This window comes from Callorhinchus milii, unplaced genomic scaffold (assembly GCF_018977255.1).
Source record: "Callorhinchus milii isolate IMCB2004 unplaced genomic scaffold, IMCB_Cmil_1.0 Scaffold8, whole genome shotgun sequence".
NCBI lineage: Eukaryota > Metazoa > Chordata > Chondrichthyes > Chimaeriformes > Callorhinchidae > Callorhinchus > Callorhinchus milii.
The window spans coordinates 18,126,153-18,142,243 of NW_024704749.1; the positions used below are offsets into that span (position 1 = coordinate 18,126,153).

Here is a 16,091-nt window from a genome sequence, read left to right on the forward strand (position 1 = left end):
GCAATCCTTCAGACCAGCCTGAGGATTTCAAAGCCAAACTTCACTGAAACAAGAGATGTTGTTGTTCCTTACTCCGAAAGCAAAGAAGTTCCCAGATTTGTCTTGGGTGAAACGAATGCGGAACAGTCTGCCCCTGCTGACTTCCCCAGAGAGTTTGGGTTGGCTTGCTGAGCCTTGTGGGCTGAGCCTCACAATGCAAATCTGATGTTACCTGGGCTGAAAGACTGGTGGAATGCTGCATTTATGTGTGTATATATACCAGCCAGACACACCCATTCCACATAACCTTTGTTCCGAGAAATAGATCAGCAAGTGTTTATGTTGCAAGACTTAGGCACAGGTAAATCTTTCCCTGCTGCTTTCACCCCCGAATTACAGGCTTTAACACTGGAGTTATTTGTTGTGAGTGCTCAGCACTGCGAATGAATCCTCCACTCTCTGGAACTCCATCCCTCTGTCACCCTCCCTGCCTTTAAGACTTAGTTTTTTGACTGCACTCACGGTTACTTTCCACCACCCCCACAACTTCCTTACCTCAGTAAGCAGTGTGAAATGTTCTGAGATTTCCTCTCAATGTGTAATGTAATGAAATTTAAATGTAAATTGTTGTTGTTGTAACATAGCCAGTAGTGGAAGGTTCCATTGTTCTGCTTGGGCGCTTTATAATTCCCGAAGGGACTACCAGGTTAATATGTTACGGAGGTGGAGGAAGGCAGAATGGATCTGTGGCATGGATGTGGAGTTTGGAGGACATCTGAAAGTCAAACAGGATAACGAGAGGAGCCAAGCATCAGGTCTTCTGTCTTGTCAAGCAACTCTCGTGTGGCCAATTAGGTTGGATTGCAACAATCTTTTCATCCTTAATGTCAAACGGTGGGCTAGTAAGAAAACCAGCATCAAGTTTCATACAAAACTTTGCCTTTTGAATCAATTCGCCAGTTCAGTGGCATGGCTTTGCTGGTGATAATCTATGGATGATCTTATTGCTTGTGCGTCATCTGTAGGTGGGGGCAGCACTTTGCTCTATTTCAACTGGAGCAAAAGCCTACATTTGTTTTCTTCTTCTAATTTCCCCTCTCACCCCTTTCTGTTCCTAAGGGTTCCTGTCTCCAGTACATCTGCCCATAACAAGCGCATCTTCTGGGAGCAGTCCCTGGATAAGATCAAGTATAAGAACTGATAAATTTTCCCCTGCCGTTAATATACCACGTCTCTCACTGCAATTATTATACCTGCACCTCTCGCTGTGTTACTTGGGTATACCTGAACTTCTTACTGTAATACTTTATAAAGGGAATAAGAAGAATCGCAGGGATGGTGGGGGCTTGTGTGGAGTGTAAACAACAGCACTGGTTGGGCTGAATGGCCTGTTTCTAATCTATAATACAATGTAAATTTGATATATCCTTTTCGATCACTATAACTTTAATATACCTGAACAACTCACTGTAATATTCTGATGTACCCACACCCTCACTGTAGCATTCCTAGCCCTACATAGAGCTGCTCTGTGAAACCTTTAATCAGTATTGTCTATGACATGACTGGACAGAAACATATAAACATCATGACGTTCACTTATCCACCCAGTAACTGTTTGCATAGCACCTCCAGGCACCTTTGTCAAATGAAACAAATATACGTTATGAAAGTTCCTGTTGCCAAGTGTTGCTTTATGGAAGGTTATATGGAACAAATATGACAACATCATAAAATCAATGGATTATGCAGATTAAATTCTTATCAGCCATAAATGATTAACATTGCTCTTTCATAAAGGGGATACTCTCATGCCCAATTGAACGATTTCATGATCTGCTGGATGGGAGAGGTGCAGTCGTTATAGTAATATATTATATAAAAGACTAGAATTACATTTCTTACCTCAAGCAACCATTTAACAAGAACAAAAGAGATTTGGATGAAAAAGACCTTCTTTCCACTCAATGTCCTCCTAAAATGCCTACCAGCCATCTATCCATTACATTACATCTAATTTAAAAGAAATGCTGTTTCCCAAGTCCGCCCTGTGCACTTCACAAAATCTAACATCAAATCAGGAAACACTTCTAAGTAAGGCTAATGGTGAGCGTGACTCATTGTACCCAAATGTAATAGCTACCCAAGGGCATGGGTCAGTGGTGACGAGGAGAAATTTCTGAGTCCTCTGAATAAAGCCTAGCTGGAAACCATTCATTCAATAGCTGAGCCGATGTGTGTCTGAGAGGAGAAATAACACAACTCCCATGGTCCTGGCTTGCTCACCACTTCTGAAATGAATCAGTCAACAAAAGCAGCCGTGCCTTTCATGCATTGTCTCAGATCTCCGTCATTGGAATATTTGACCTGACATTGTAAACCAGTTCCAGAGAGAACCTTCCTGCATATTTTGTAACCGTCACTGGGTGTGGTTGGCACTAAGTGTATATTTTCTTGTTACCATGCAGACAGATGAGAAAGGATGAGCCACCCTCCAGTCAGTGTCTACACGTGGACACCTTTGGAGGAAGGGAAACCTATTATTCCTTTTCTGCATCAGTGAGTAGAAAACAAACTTTTTTAGTCACTGACGCAAAAGGGGATTTGCAGCATTTTTCCAGCCACTGATGGTAAAGAGAAGACAGCTGCTTATTTTTGGCATGTTAGAACTTTTATGGTCCTTATAAAAATTATTCACATCCTCCAGACGCAAATTATAAAGCGATTATATAAAGAATATTAAACAATATAAATAAGTCAGGTTAAAAATAAGAAAAATGTTGTCAAAAGCTATAACAATGTCATAATAATGTTTTCATTTGAAATAGAGCCTAAGACATCAAAGTGTCGCAAAGTACTGTAAAGTGCAATCATTATTATAAAGATAATAATAATTCTTACATTTGATATTGCACCATTCATGTTGAGAGGATGGCTCAAATGCTTCACATTAAAGTGTAGTGACTGTGTATTTTGTGGGCGAATGCAACATGCATTTGTGCACAGCAATCTTCTATAAACAACCATGCAATGAGTGACCAATTTTATTTGGGGGATTGTTAACCAGGACATCGGAAGAAAGAAACTCCCTTCTCTTTTTGAATAGTGTCATGGGATCTTTCACATCCATCTGAACAGGCAGACGGAGCCTCAGTTTAACGTCTCATCCAAAGGACAGCATCTCTGGACAACTACATTGTTTTATGCCACACGGATGAGGTGATTCATTACCCGGCTCTGTCTGTGCCTATTCAGTGCTCAGCCCCGTGCACAGTGCACTTGCTGGGCTGGTTGTTACTCATGAATGGGGAATCAATGCTCATTCATGAGGGTTTTTGATACATCTAATAATAAAATAATACTAATCCTTACATTTGATATAGCACTTTTCACGTCTTCTAGACGTCTCAAAGCGCTTCACAGAATATGCTGTAAAGTGAATTGACCGTATACTTGTGGACGAAACACGGCAGCCAATTGCGCACAGCAGTGTCGCACAAACAGTCGTGGATTGAAAATGACCAATTTATTATTGTTTTTGTTTTTGGAGGGATTATTACTAGGCGTGTGGAGTAAGGAAACTTGCCCAAGGTTTTGCTCTGCCTGGAATTGAACCCAGGTGTCTCGCTTGCAAGGTGAATACTCTAACCACTGAGCTACAGGACTCCACGAAAGTCTGAAACTCACAAGCACTCGATTTACTATAACTTTCCTCCCTCTTTAGTACTGACTGTCCAGTCTGTGAGTAGCTGGCTTTACAAAGCCTGTGACAGTTCAGTGATCTGTCAGACATTTCCAGCATTTAAAATCGTGTGTTAATCAAAGGGCTGGTTTTGTTACTGCTGTTGAACTTGCAGACAATGCGTCCAGGACTGCTGCATCCCTATCATTTACAGAGAATGTGGCTACTATTCACACCACTATGCGTCTCTAATGAAGAGGGAGTGTGATGGTGATTCGCACTGGTATTTGCACTACTGTATGTCCCTGTGATGTAGAGAGAATGTGCCTGGTACTCACACCCCTGTATGTTTCTGTAATGAGGAGGGAATGTGTGCATTCACTCCCTAGCACCTCCTTAACTTTCCAATCTCCTCCTACCCTACTCTTCCACCTGGCCCCTCCGCATAGCTAACTCTGATTTGATGTGCTTTCCCCACATCATCATTGTTGGCCAAGCCGTCAGTTCTTACGCCCCTAACCTTTGGATCTCCCTCACTCTACCACTCCTTCTCACTCCTCTCTTTCTATCTTTAAATACCATCTCAAATCCTATCACTTTGAATATGATCATGGCCTCTCCCCTCTTGCCCGCCCCACCCCTCTGAAGGATGTCCAACTCCAATCCTGAAAAAAATGCTTCCAAGACATTCTACCTTGCATAATAATAATAATCCTCGCATTTGATATCGCGCCTTATCGTGTCATTGAGACGTTTCAAAGCGCTTCACAGAATATATTGTAAAATGGATTGACTATGCATTTTGTGGGTGAAATGCTATATAACATAACATAAAGAATGCTATGTAAATGCAAGTTGTTATTGTTGGTACTCTCAGTAATGAAGAGCGTATGTGTCTGGTATTCACACTGCTAGTTGCTCCTGTAACATAGAGGGTGTGTGCCTAGTCTTCTCACTTCCTGTGTGTCCCTGTTGATGGTGTGTGTCTGGCGTTCACACTGCTATGTCTTTCCAATGTAGAGCAGAGGGACTGCATCCCGTAATTACTGATGTGTTGGTCTCAGTAATCCAGAGACAGTGTAGTGTGACTACAGGTTGAAAGGTATGGGATAGGGGGTGGATTCTGAAGCTCAGGAGGCTGGAAATAGAATCATGTACACAGCTCCCTGTGTAATTCAGTTTTTTATCTATCTTCCTTTGCACTGTGTAAAGCAATGTTCCCCCTGTATCTCTTCCACAGCGTTCAGCCTGTATGGATCTGTATCACTTCTACTGTGTAACACACTGTACAGTCTGTAGCTCTCCCATGAAGAGTGTTTCAATTATGATCCTGACACTGTTCATTTATTTAAAATATTGTCGAGTTATCCTTGTTCAAGTGAGCTGAACAAGATTCTCTCCTGTTGTTCTGTTTCCCATCACCTCCATCTAGGATCTGACAACTAGAAGTTACTGCATGTCTAAGATAGTTGATGGATGAATCACAGTATGTAACATAATGAAACAGCCAAGCCTGTTAATGCACATATTAGCAGGACTTGTTTTTTTTTGCACACACCATCCAGAACTGTCAGTGAAGAAATACCACAAGCGTTAAGTGCAGCTATCAGCACACAGACTGTGGGAATAAGATCTGCCTCTACCAGGAATTAACTGTTTGAGTTCTGAATTCTCTTTCGTATCCAGCTTTATAATGCACAGCTGTTCGCAATAATAATAATAATAATCTTTGAGTTTGATATAGAGCCTCATTGCATCAGTGAGACATCTCTCTCTCTCTCTCCTCATATACATCTCCATACATCCATTGGCTTCCAGTAGCACTGCTCCTTTACACAAAAGGCACTGTATAAATTGCTATTATACTTTGAAGATGGCCAGGGAGATTTAGGTTGCAGTGGATTCAACACTCGGTTGATTGAATCTGGTGTTGTAATCAGAGCTAAGTGAGGAGTACTTTCACACTGGGGGAATCCCTGCTTTCGCTAACTCCTACTCTGTCCTTGTGTTAAATGCCACCTACAGTCTGGCTGTATTGTCAGCAGTCATTGTATGGCTCAAACCTGAGAGACTCAACTCCTAAACATATCTCCTCAACACCATAGGATGAAGATTACTTTGAACTGGCCATTGAAGCTTTCTAAAGGGACATCACTCCTTTAAGATACTCTTGTGACATGGCCCTTGTGGTGCGTGTATATGTAAGGTGAAGCCTACCTGCACTCCCTGGCTGATCAGATTTTCAGAGAGCCATCACTGGCATGATGGGTCGAATGGCCTCCATCTGTCCTGGAAATGTTGATGGTTCAAGGAGCGCAGTTTAATAAGTTAATTACCTCGTTTGAGAAGCCAACAAGCAAATGTGCCGTGGAGCCATACCCAATGTGGCCTCTAGAGGGAGACTATAGCTCAAGAGGACATTCTTTCTCACTCTCCGGCTCCAGTAAAAATAATAATAACATTAATAATAATAATCCTTTGCATCCGAGTTGCAGGTAAACTGTACAAGTCATATTAAATGTTGTGGCCCTGATTGATTTGACTTATGAGAGTTTTACTGTATAAGGGCAACCCTAGACTTTTGATTTAACAGCCCTTTGTGGGACTGACAATTGACGAGTAGCCTCTGATCTCCAATCCCACCAGTTACCCAGGTTGGTTGAGCTTGGAGAGGGGCAACTTGACTTATTTTGCATCCGACTTGGAGAACATCATACCCATGGCTTAGGATTTAAAAACAGACAGCAGGGGCTGTGACCTATTGCTCATACAAAATATCTTTCAGTGTTCATCAAGTCATCCCAACTCATCTGTCACTGAGTTTGACAGCAGAGAAAGACAGCGTACTATACCAGCTCAAAGAACGTACAGCACCGAAACAGGCCTCTTGGCCCAATCAGTTGGTGCGGGTGTTTATACTGAACTCAACATGAATCCTTACCCATTCTTTAGTATCTCCCACACCCTTCTATTCCCCTCTCCCTCATGTGAAAGTGTAGCTTCCTCTTGAATACATCTACACTATGATTCAGCCACCACTTCAGGCAGCGAGTTTCATCCACTGCGTGAAGTAATTCATCCTAAATTCTCTTTTAGATCTTCTAGTTGCTATCTTCTATCTGTGTCCCCTGGTTACGGTCTCCCCAAACAGTTGAACTCTTTTATAATTTTACACATTTCTATTATGTCTCCTCTTAACAACCGGCCCGTGGGCCATGGGTCGGCCATCACTGCTCTAATAGTTTGTAGTACCAAAGAATTTTGGAGGCTTCTGCTTAATTCACGACCAATTAGAGATGTTATGGGGTATGGCAAAAGGAAGGAGCAATGCGATTAAAAGATCTGTCAAGATAAACTAATACATTGGGGGAACAGGCGCAGTGGTGAACAGGCTCAGTGAGCTCCTGTTTCTGCTTTCTCATGTTCTAAAACCTTTGGAGCCTCAATGTCTTTCCTAAGTCAAAAATGGTTAAAATGGTGAAATAACCTCAAGCGAGTCAGGGAAACTGGGGTAGCAGCAATGGGTGAAAAAGATGCAAAGATCTATATCACCAACCCTGCTTCACACAGGGTCCATTTCAACTAAATATTTGAAAGGGAACTAAATATACACTTGAAGGAAAATAATGCTAAAGAGGGTGGTAAAAGAGCAAAGGAAAAGCATTAGAGGAGACAGCACTAATGCGGGCAGCTAGAGTAGCCTCCTGTGCAATCGGCATTCTGTGATTCTATGAGTTTGCAAAGAGTCACATAGAGTGATAGGGCACAGAAAAAAAAAGGCCATTCAGCCCAAGTGGTCCGTGTTGATGCTTATAGTCCACACAAGCCCCATCTCTTCTATTCCCCTTACCAATACCCATCTATTCCCTTTTCCCTCCTGTATGCATTAGGTTTTCTCTTGAATACATTCACAAGATCACAAGATTAGTTTGAATGAAGAAGGCCCTTCAGGCTCTCTGTTCAGTTCAGGACCCCCACTCTACTATCCTCCCATCACAGCATCAAACTTTTATTAAACGAGTCCAGTGTCCTGGCCTCAATCATCCTTCCTCGCAAACCAGTTCCAGCCATTAATTACCCTCCAATGCATAATTAACAATATTCCTTATACTTTATTGACTAGACAGAAAATTTGATTGAAATATGGTCTTAAAACCTGTTCTTATCAGATTTGGGACTGAACTTCCCTCCTCTCCCCCCCGCCGCCCCAACTACATCTCACATTTCAAACCACCAGCAATTTATTTTACATTTGATGCTGCTTGTTTTAACCACAGCTTCTGCCAAAAATACTCACGTTCTCATCACCCTCTATGGGATGAAGTTCTTCCTCAATTCGCTATTAGATCGCCGACTAGCTATCATATTTAGATATCTAGCTTGATAACTTGTCCCAGAGTCTGTTGTACAGGAAATGTTAACCTGGATAATAATAATACTTGCATTTGATATAGCACCTTATTACGTCTTCCAGGTATCTCGATAATGCTACAAAAAGAGGGTAATCCTTCAGAAGGAAAGTGGATTTACTAACAGTGAAAGACATGGATATTTAACTTTAACTGGGATTGCAACATGCAGAGGAGATGAGCACAAAATGAAGATGCAATGAGAGAGTATAGAAAATACTTTTTAATCCTAGAATAGTAAATACTGTACCTGGGATAGACTCCCAAAAGCTGTCTACACTGTATTGAGTAAAGATCTGGTTAAATATATACATCAGAGTGGAATTAGATGACAAGGACTGGTGCCCTGTGAGATTGGGTTTAATGGGCCTGATCACAGGAAGGTTGCACTGATATCTTGACGGTCAGGACGTGCTCTCACAAGGATTTATCGACTTTGACATTATATAATCCTTGCGTTCTACATGTGTAGGGTTGCCTCCTGCAGGCAACTGAGAGGGTTGGTTTGGCATCTCATCACTCAAATTGCTCTGTCAGATGGTCTTTTCACGGGGCAAATTTCTGATCCTTTGACTTTAGTGTTGTTGCATTGGTGGGATGAAAGGTTAAATGAAGTGACAGCGACATATTGTGATGGTACTGGACTCAGATCTAAACACCGATAATCATTGCAACTGTTTTACTCTTATGATATAACTTAAAATGATCAAAGGCAGCAACTTGACACCGTCTGAAGAGACATTTAACTTTGCAATTGTTCTATAGCACTGTGAGGCCTATCTGTGACCATGTGCTTCCTACTGTAAGCACACGTGAGTTTTGTATTGCCTAATCAATGTGACTTTGTGCTCACTATTGGAGGTGGGAGGGGGGAGAAATGCCGTGAAAGCTTTCCGTTTTTTAACCCATGTAATGCAAGACTGTTGAAAGAGACTGTGTAAATGGGTTCAAAATGCACTGAGATACATCTCTCTCTGAGAAAGGGAATTAAACAAATAGCAAGATGGCACTAGGTGTGCTTAATAATCAAAAAGTGATGGATTTATTGGGGTGAATGGTCGCTCTTGTTTGTAAATATGCTCCAAGTGTGCAGCATTCTCATTAGCCCTGCAGATTCCTTTTAGGTCTTTTTATTGTATACTACACACTTATTGGATTGAGTGTTCTATCCTTTATTCTCATTGACCCATCTCTTATCCCAGCTCATAACATAACATGTAGGAGCAGGAGTAGGTCATTCGGCCCTTCGAGCCTGCCCCGCCGTTCAATCATGTCCCTCATGTCACTCCTAAATTATACAGTCAATTCACTTTACAGTGTATTCTGTGAAGCTCTTTGAGACGTCTCGAAGATATGATAAGGCGCTATATCAAATGCAAGGATTATTATTATTATTGCCCATCCGTTATCCCAGCTCCTGTTGTCCACATCTCGCTCCCATTGCCCATCTAGTATTGCAGATACTGTGTGTCCCACACCTCACTCACATTTGTCTTGTATGTTTAGTGTCCTATGATTGTTCCATTTGTCTTGTTCTAAAATATTTGAGACAAGGCTATGATTCAATTGTACTCGGGAGCATTGAGTGTTTAGCTGTCCTTCCTTGCAAATGAGTTATTTTGCAAGAATGCTCTCTGTCTAACTCTGCTATTTCGTGGGCAATTAGAAATTGTGCTCATCTCTAAGGGAATGAAAGCAACACATCAAATGGATGGACTTCAAAAGAGATTCCAACAAACGTTTTATTTAGGTTTTTTTTCTCTTCTCCTTTCCCTTTGCAGTTTGCAAAGTGGTGTTCGGCAGAGATGCCAGCAGCCACTCACGCATGCATTCTGCACTGAGAGCTCTGCACAGAGGGGAGTGGAGGGGGTTAAGTGAGAGTAAGCATGTGAGAACTATCTAGAGGTGACCTCGCATGCTGGGAGGATGTGAAGTGCTCAGGGGAATAGCTGGTGCTGTTTCTATTGCTGCTGCAGCAGCACCGAGTGAGCGTGTCTCAGGAAGGAAATGGCAGCAGCATCCTCTGCCTGCTCAGCATCGATCTCACCGCAGAGAGAGCTCTTTGAAGGTTAGACAGATGAATCAAACCAGCAAATGGCTAGAGGTTGGCTTCTGTGCAAAGGTAGCCTGCATTGAGGGACTGCGGCCTGGAGCCCCCACACTGTGCTGAATGAGAGAAATGTGAGCTTGCTGCAGTGCTGCAGTGCTGCTGCAGACAACACTGCGATCAGAGGAATGCATTGGTAAACAGAGGGATTGGAGAGACCAACCGACCGAACAATTCACTCCTCTCACTCTCAGCACAAAAGCAAGGTTTGACAGGAGGAGTGTGAGGGAGTGGGAGGTCCGAGCCCGATAAGAAACTAGAACGACCAGCTTGCCTGCTCTTCTGGCAAATACAAGTAACGCGATTTGAAGGAAGTATCACAAGCAAGGAGCTGGCTGCTCACAGGCTGTGAGACCTCCTCAATGAATGAGAGCTTCGCTGTCACTGGTTCTGGGCTGTCATAGAGAGGCAGCTTCTGGAACATGCTGCAGGAGCCCGCCTGTCATCTGGCTTTAGCATCACAGCGTCTCAGTGCTGCCAGTGATTGAGACCCCGGGAAGTGGGATTAAAAGAAGGAGCCCTCTTTGTGGTCTTATCGTGGAGGTCGCACCGAGGTGCACCTGCTCGACAGATATCGCAGCATTTTCTTCTCGTCCGGTGGAGCCTGTCTGTGTTGGAGGAGACTGCAGCATGTTTCCTGCCAATTGTTGTGCAGCCTGAAGGTGCTGTATGGATCGTGCGAGCTCCTGGTACCTGGACAGATGTCTGCAGGCTGCAGAGATGGACAGACTATGCGGTGAGTGCATTCCCTACCTGTGATCAGGCCTGCCCTGTGTGGGCCAGGAGCCCATGGCGTGTCTCAAACAGCAGCAGGCTGCCATCAAAATGGAAGCCGTGAAGATCATGCCCTCGGAGAAGTTCGCCGAGCGCCACGGGCCGCAGCCCCGCTACGGGCCGCCCTGCCGGGAGCCGCCGCTGGTAGGGAAGTGCGTCTGGCCCCTGGAGTCGGAGATCATCGTGAACCAGGCCTGCACCGACATGCCCATCATGGAGAACGGCAGGAGCGGCGCGGGCCTGAGCAGGACGCCGCCGCGCAGGGAGAAGTTCTGCCAGGGTCACCGCAAGGCCAGCTCCGAGATCTGCTACCACCGCAAGACGCCGTCGGACGAGGTCATTGTGAACCAGTACGTGCTTCACCAGTCGGCCAACTCTGAGCCCCTGGAATGCCCGACCTGCTGCCACACGTACAACTTCACCAACAAGCGCCCGCGGATCCTGTCCTGCCTGCATTCGGTGTGCGAGGAGTGCCTGCAGATCCTGTACGAGTCCTGCCCCAAATACAAGTTCATCTCCTGTCCCACGTGCAAGCGGGAGACCGTCCTGTTCACCGACTACGGGCTGGCGGCCCTGGCGGTGAACACCAGTATCCTCAACAGACTGCCGGCTGAGGCCCTATCCGCCAACCCGGTGCAATGGAGCGGAGACGCCGACCGGAGCTGCTATCAGACCTTCCAGCAGTACTGTGGAGCGGCCTGTAGCTGCCAGCTCAGAAACCCGCTGTCTTCCTGTGTCATCATGTAGCCCACAATAAAAACAAGCAGAGGAGAAGGGCCTGTTTTCCCCTGCGCAAGAGGTGCTTGCGAAAGGATTACTCCAAGACTTTTAAAACAACTCGCTGTGCAGTGCAGCGCAGCATTCTATATGGTAAATTCCTATAACTACTCAATCTCGCCTGGGAGTTTCTGTGTGTTTTCTGTGAAATCAAGGTACAAAACCCAGATGAAGTGGCAAGTATTCTACCGTCTTGATATTTTGCCTGAAAGGCTGTGTTGCCAAGCAACCTGCACATAGTGACTTTGACCTCGGAATTGCTTCTTTCTGCACAAATAATATACCAAGATGTTTAAAACCATGCCAATGTAGCGTAATGCCAGTCCTCCCGGACGCCAGCTATAGGTTTGTAAAGCTTAATGTGCGCTCGGTTCAGCAGTATTCACCAGCCGAACGAAGCCCCTTCCAGCCCAGGCCGGCCAGCGACCTCCTCAGACCTTCACTAAGATCGCGAACCCCGTTAGAATATTTTTGTAAACCAAATTTTAGACGAATATCTTCTAAAAGGAAAAAAAAACAGTTCAACTCTAATGCTGTTGTTTTTAATTCGTGCATTTTCAAAATTGGAAACTGCTTGTGTAAAGCATAAAGCACAGGCCCGTATTTTAACCTAACCTCTCTGACGTCCACAACACTCAAAGCTGTCCGTGCTGTGTCAGCCCACAGTAGCCGCAAGGAGCCAGCCTCGTCTGTGCTGCTTTTATTGGGGGGAAGGGGAAGGCGGAAGGGAGCTGGGCTGAAAAGGGTTAAAGTCCGGTTCTTTATCAGACCAATTTTGTCACGGTAACGAGAGAATAAAACCTGTCACTGTGCGTCAGTGCGTCAAAGCGAATGGCTTTGTTCTGCTCAGTGTCCTGTGCCACCACACGGCTCAATCCATACGCACCAAACCTATTAACCCTTGTCATCACATGAAGTATACAGAGCCCATGTGGCCAGTGATAATAGTGAATATTGGAAAGCGTATTGAGAGCAGGGTTAGGATCACCAAGAACGTTTCTTTATCGATTGTATTCTGTGAATAAACTCAAATACTAGAACCTCGGTTTGTCTCTATGGTATCAAGTGTGCCATTGTGTTAATTGAAAGGGAGAACGGTGGGAGCACAGATACACGTTCCGGTAAAAGTGGTTAAACTGGCAGCGGTGACGGGTGAATCGCAGTGCAACCAAGGCATCTGTGGGTGAGCTTTCGCACCCGCACCAGAGCTTCCTCCTCAGTTTAACTCATCCAGGGCAGAGCTTTGCAATTGTGTTGAACACGTTGCCAGAATGAGTCTTCCAGGAGAGCGGACTGATACAGGCCAGATTCAGTATTGTAGGCTGTACACTGCACTGCATGCTGAACATCATAGGATGCAGCAGAGAAACCTCAATATCACAGGCACAACCCAGTTTTCATAGGCAGCTGATTATCATAGGCTACAGGCACAGGCTGTTCATAAGGTATAAAAAACAGAATTCACAAGTTGAACAAATACCACTGACAGCAGAGAGAAAAGCCTGAATTTTACTGGCAACGGTCACAGAGAGCAGAGACTGCTTGTCACAGCAAATGGTACAGCAATGGGATTGTGTTTCCCAGGATTGGGATGGGGACTGGCACAGTCCTGAAATGGGGCCTGTATCATGTTTACTTTGCACGTGTGCTGACATCCTGGGTTTATCTGGGAACAGTGGTGGGAGTCTGAGCACAGCCTGATAACAGACCGTCACCATCACTGAACAATCTGTGCAGCGGCAACCTCCGCCAGACCCCTGGGGCCAGGCTGGTGGGGAAATCCGAGCACACGGTGGTCAGCCTCTGTGACAGCTTCAGTCCTCACAATTTGCAGTTCCATCCTCTGCAACGTCAAACCTCTTGAAAAACAACGGTCAATAATATGGGGATGACAGGGACCAACACATGCAGAGTTCATATTTTTAACTGTATTTCTCCATAATCTTTTCTCATCTTGAAGGTGTAAGAGGGAGACTGAGTGAGCTCTATACGTGTGTGAGAGACACTGAGTGAACTGTGTGTGTGTGTGTGTGGTATTGAGCGAGACACTGAGTGAACTGTGTGTGTGAGAGAGAGACACTGAGTGAACTGTGTGTGTGTGTGTGTGTGTGAGAGAGAGACACAGTGAACTGTGTGTGTGTGAGAGAGAGACGCGTATGTGTGCGTGTGTGAGACACCGAGTGAGTTGTGTGTGAGACACCGAGTGAGTTGTTTGTTTGTGGGACATTGAGTGAGCTGTGAAACAGTGCATTTCATTTTCGCTGCTGGGGTTTGTAGTGACTAATGAATGAGAATAAGCTGTGCTGTAATATGAGTTTTGTCTCATCAGTTTTTTTTGAGTGCAATTGGCAAAGCAGTGCCCACAATGGATAGATTTCGACCCCATCTATCATATGGTTCCACAACTGCCAATATCTATGAATAAATAATAATAATTTGGTCGCTCAATTCACTACTGTTTGTGGGACACTCCTGTGCCCATATGGCTGCTGCGTTTCGCCCACAAAATATACAATCAATTCACTTTACAGTATATTCTGTGAAGTGCTTTGAGACGTCTAGAAGACGTGATAAGGGGTTATATCAAATGCAAGCGCTTCACAGAATACATTGTAAAATGGATTGACTATGCATTTTGTGGGCAAAATTATCAAACGCGATTAGTAGTATTAATATTAATCTCCATGAGGCGTGTGACGGGAAGGAAAAAATATCTGGACTATCAGGGCCAAGTGTTCAGATGTACATGATGCCATCTTCCTCCTGTGTGCCATCTGCTGTGTCCAGTGTGATTATAAAATCTGCCCACGCAGAGGGATTGGATGCTTCGCAGACCTTCCAGTCCTGCGCAATCGTAAATGTTAAGGCAAAATGGTTTTATAGACGGCGACTTGGTGTCATTTTAAACTCAAGGCAGGTGGCCTCCAACTGGATTTGTTTGAGATTGGTGCCATTTGCAGGTTTCCCCATACACGGGTATGAGGGTCAAGATCAGTGTCTGGTGGGATATAAGCCTGGGGTTGTTGGGTGGGAACAAATGTCTAATGGAACAAGCGTGTGGGTAGTGTGCAGGGTTCATACCCCGCACACCAACCCAATTAAGACGTGTCAAAGCGCTTCACAGAATAAATTGTAAAGTGGATTGACTGTATATTTTGTGGGTGAAACGCCCTTCTGACTCAGAGCTACCACTGCGCCAGGCTGACACACAAACCATTACCCCCCCCAGAAAGCAGTCCGCCAATTGACTAACAATCGTGGGCGAACATAAAGCTGATGGTGAGATACACCTCATAGTTAGTGTATAAAAGATTTTAACAAACAATGAATTGGCATCATCAAACAAACCATCAGACAGAGTCACAGGAAATGAAAGAGACCTTTGTGAACTGAAATTATAGCAACTCCATCATTTGGGTCACTTTTTCCACAGCACAACAGAAGTTATTAATAATGCTGGACCCAAGCTTTGAATTTACTCACTGAATAACCTCAAGAATATAAATAATGCAAAACTACCTCAAAGTGCAAAATACCCCATCCCACACAGGAAAACTTGTAGGTTCAAGCTAAGTTGACACTCTAATTGCAGTGCGCAAGAGGGGGTGGGTGGAGTGCGCAAAGTATTGTTTTATCAGAGGTACTGATCTTTGAATGAGATGTTAAACCGAGGTCCCGTCTGTCTGTTCAACCGAACGGTAAATATCTACTATTAAAAGGAGAAGGAAATTTTTCATGTTTCTTGGCCAACAATCCAGATAATGTTTTTCTTTTCTCTCTGGAGATAAGTCGATTGAAAGGGGACCTGATCAAGATGTTTAATATTATGAAATGATTCAATAATGTAGGCATTTAATAGACTGTTTCTACTTGTTGGTGAGTCCAGAATGAAAAGGCACAAATCTAAGAGACAGTAACAGATCTAAAAGGTTTAAAAAGGAATTTCCTTTTTGCAGAGAATGGTGGGAATGTGGGACTCTTGCCTGAAGCTGTGGGTGAAGCAAAAAAACCATCAACGTATTTAAGAAGAAACTAGATACATACATGAGGCAGAAGGGGATAGAGAGTGGGTAGGAGAGGGATTTTAGGAGGGGGTGGAAGCTCCTGTGTAGTATAAACACGGGTGCGGACTATTTGGGCTGAATGGTCCACTTCTGTGCTGTAACATACCATGTAACAAGCCTTTAAATAAATTGGTTTGTGGGACCTTGCTGTGCATGAATCAGCTGTCACATTGGCCTACAATTACAAGGTCACTACACTTGATAGCAATTACCTGTGAAACACTTGGTGATGATTTGACGTTCTATATCGCCCACAAAATATAGCCAATTCACTTTACAGCAGTATATTTTGTGGAGTG

General features: G+C 44.2%; 2 protein-coding genes across 2 annotated transcripts in view; both read left to right on the forward strand.

Moving 5' to 3' along the window:
* LOC103183101 (tetratricopeptide repeat protein 28-like) overlaps positions 1–16,091 on the forward strand; it is a 49,863-nt gene that overhangs the window by 19,094 nt on the left and 14,678 nt on the right. The window lies entirely within an intron of this gene.
* Positions 9,926–12,768, forward strand: rnf208 (ring finger protein 208). Its single transcript, XM_007900227.2, has one exon. The coding sequence runs from the start codon at positions 10,967–10,969 to the stop codon at positions 11,696–11,698; it is 732 nt and encodes a 243-aa protein (XP_007898418.1). The 5' UTR covers positions 9,926–10,966; the 3' UTR covers positions 11,699–12,768.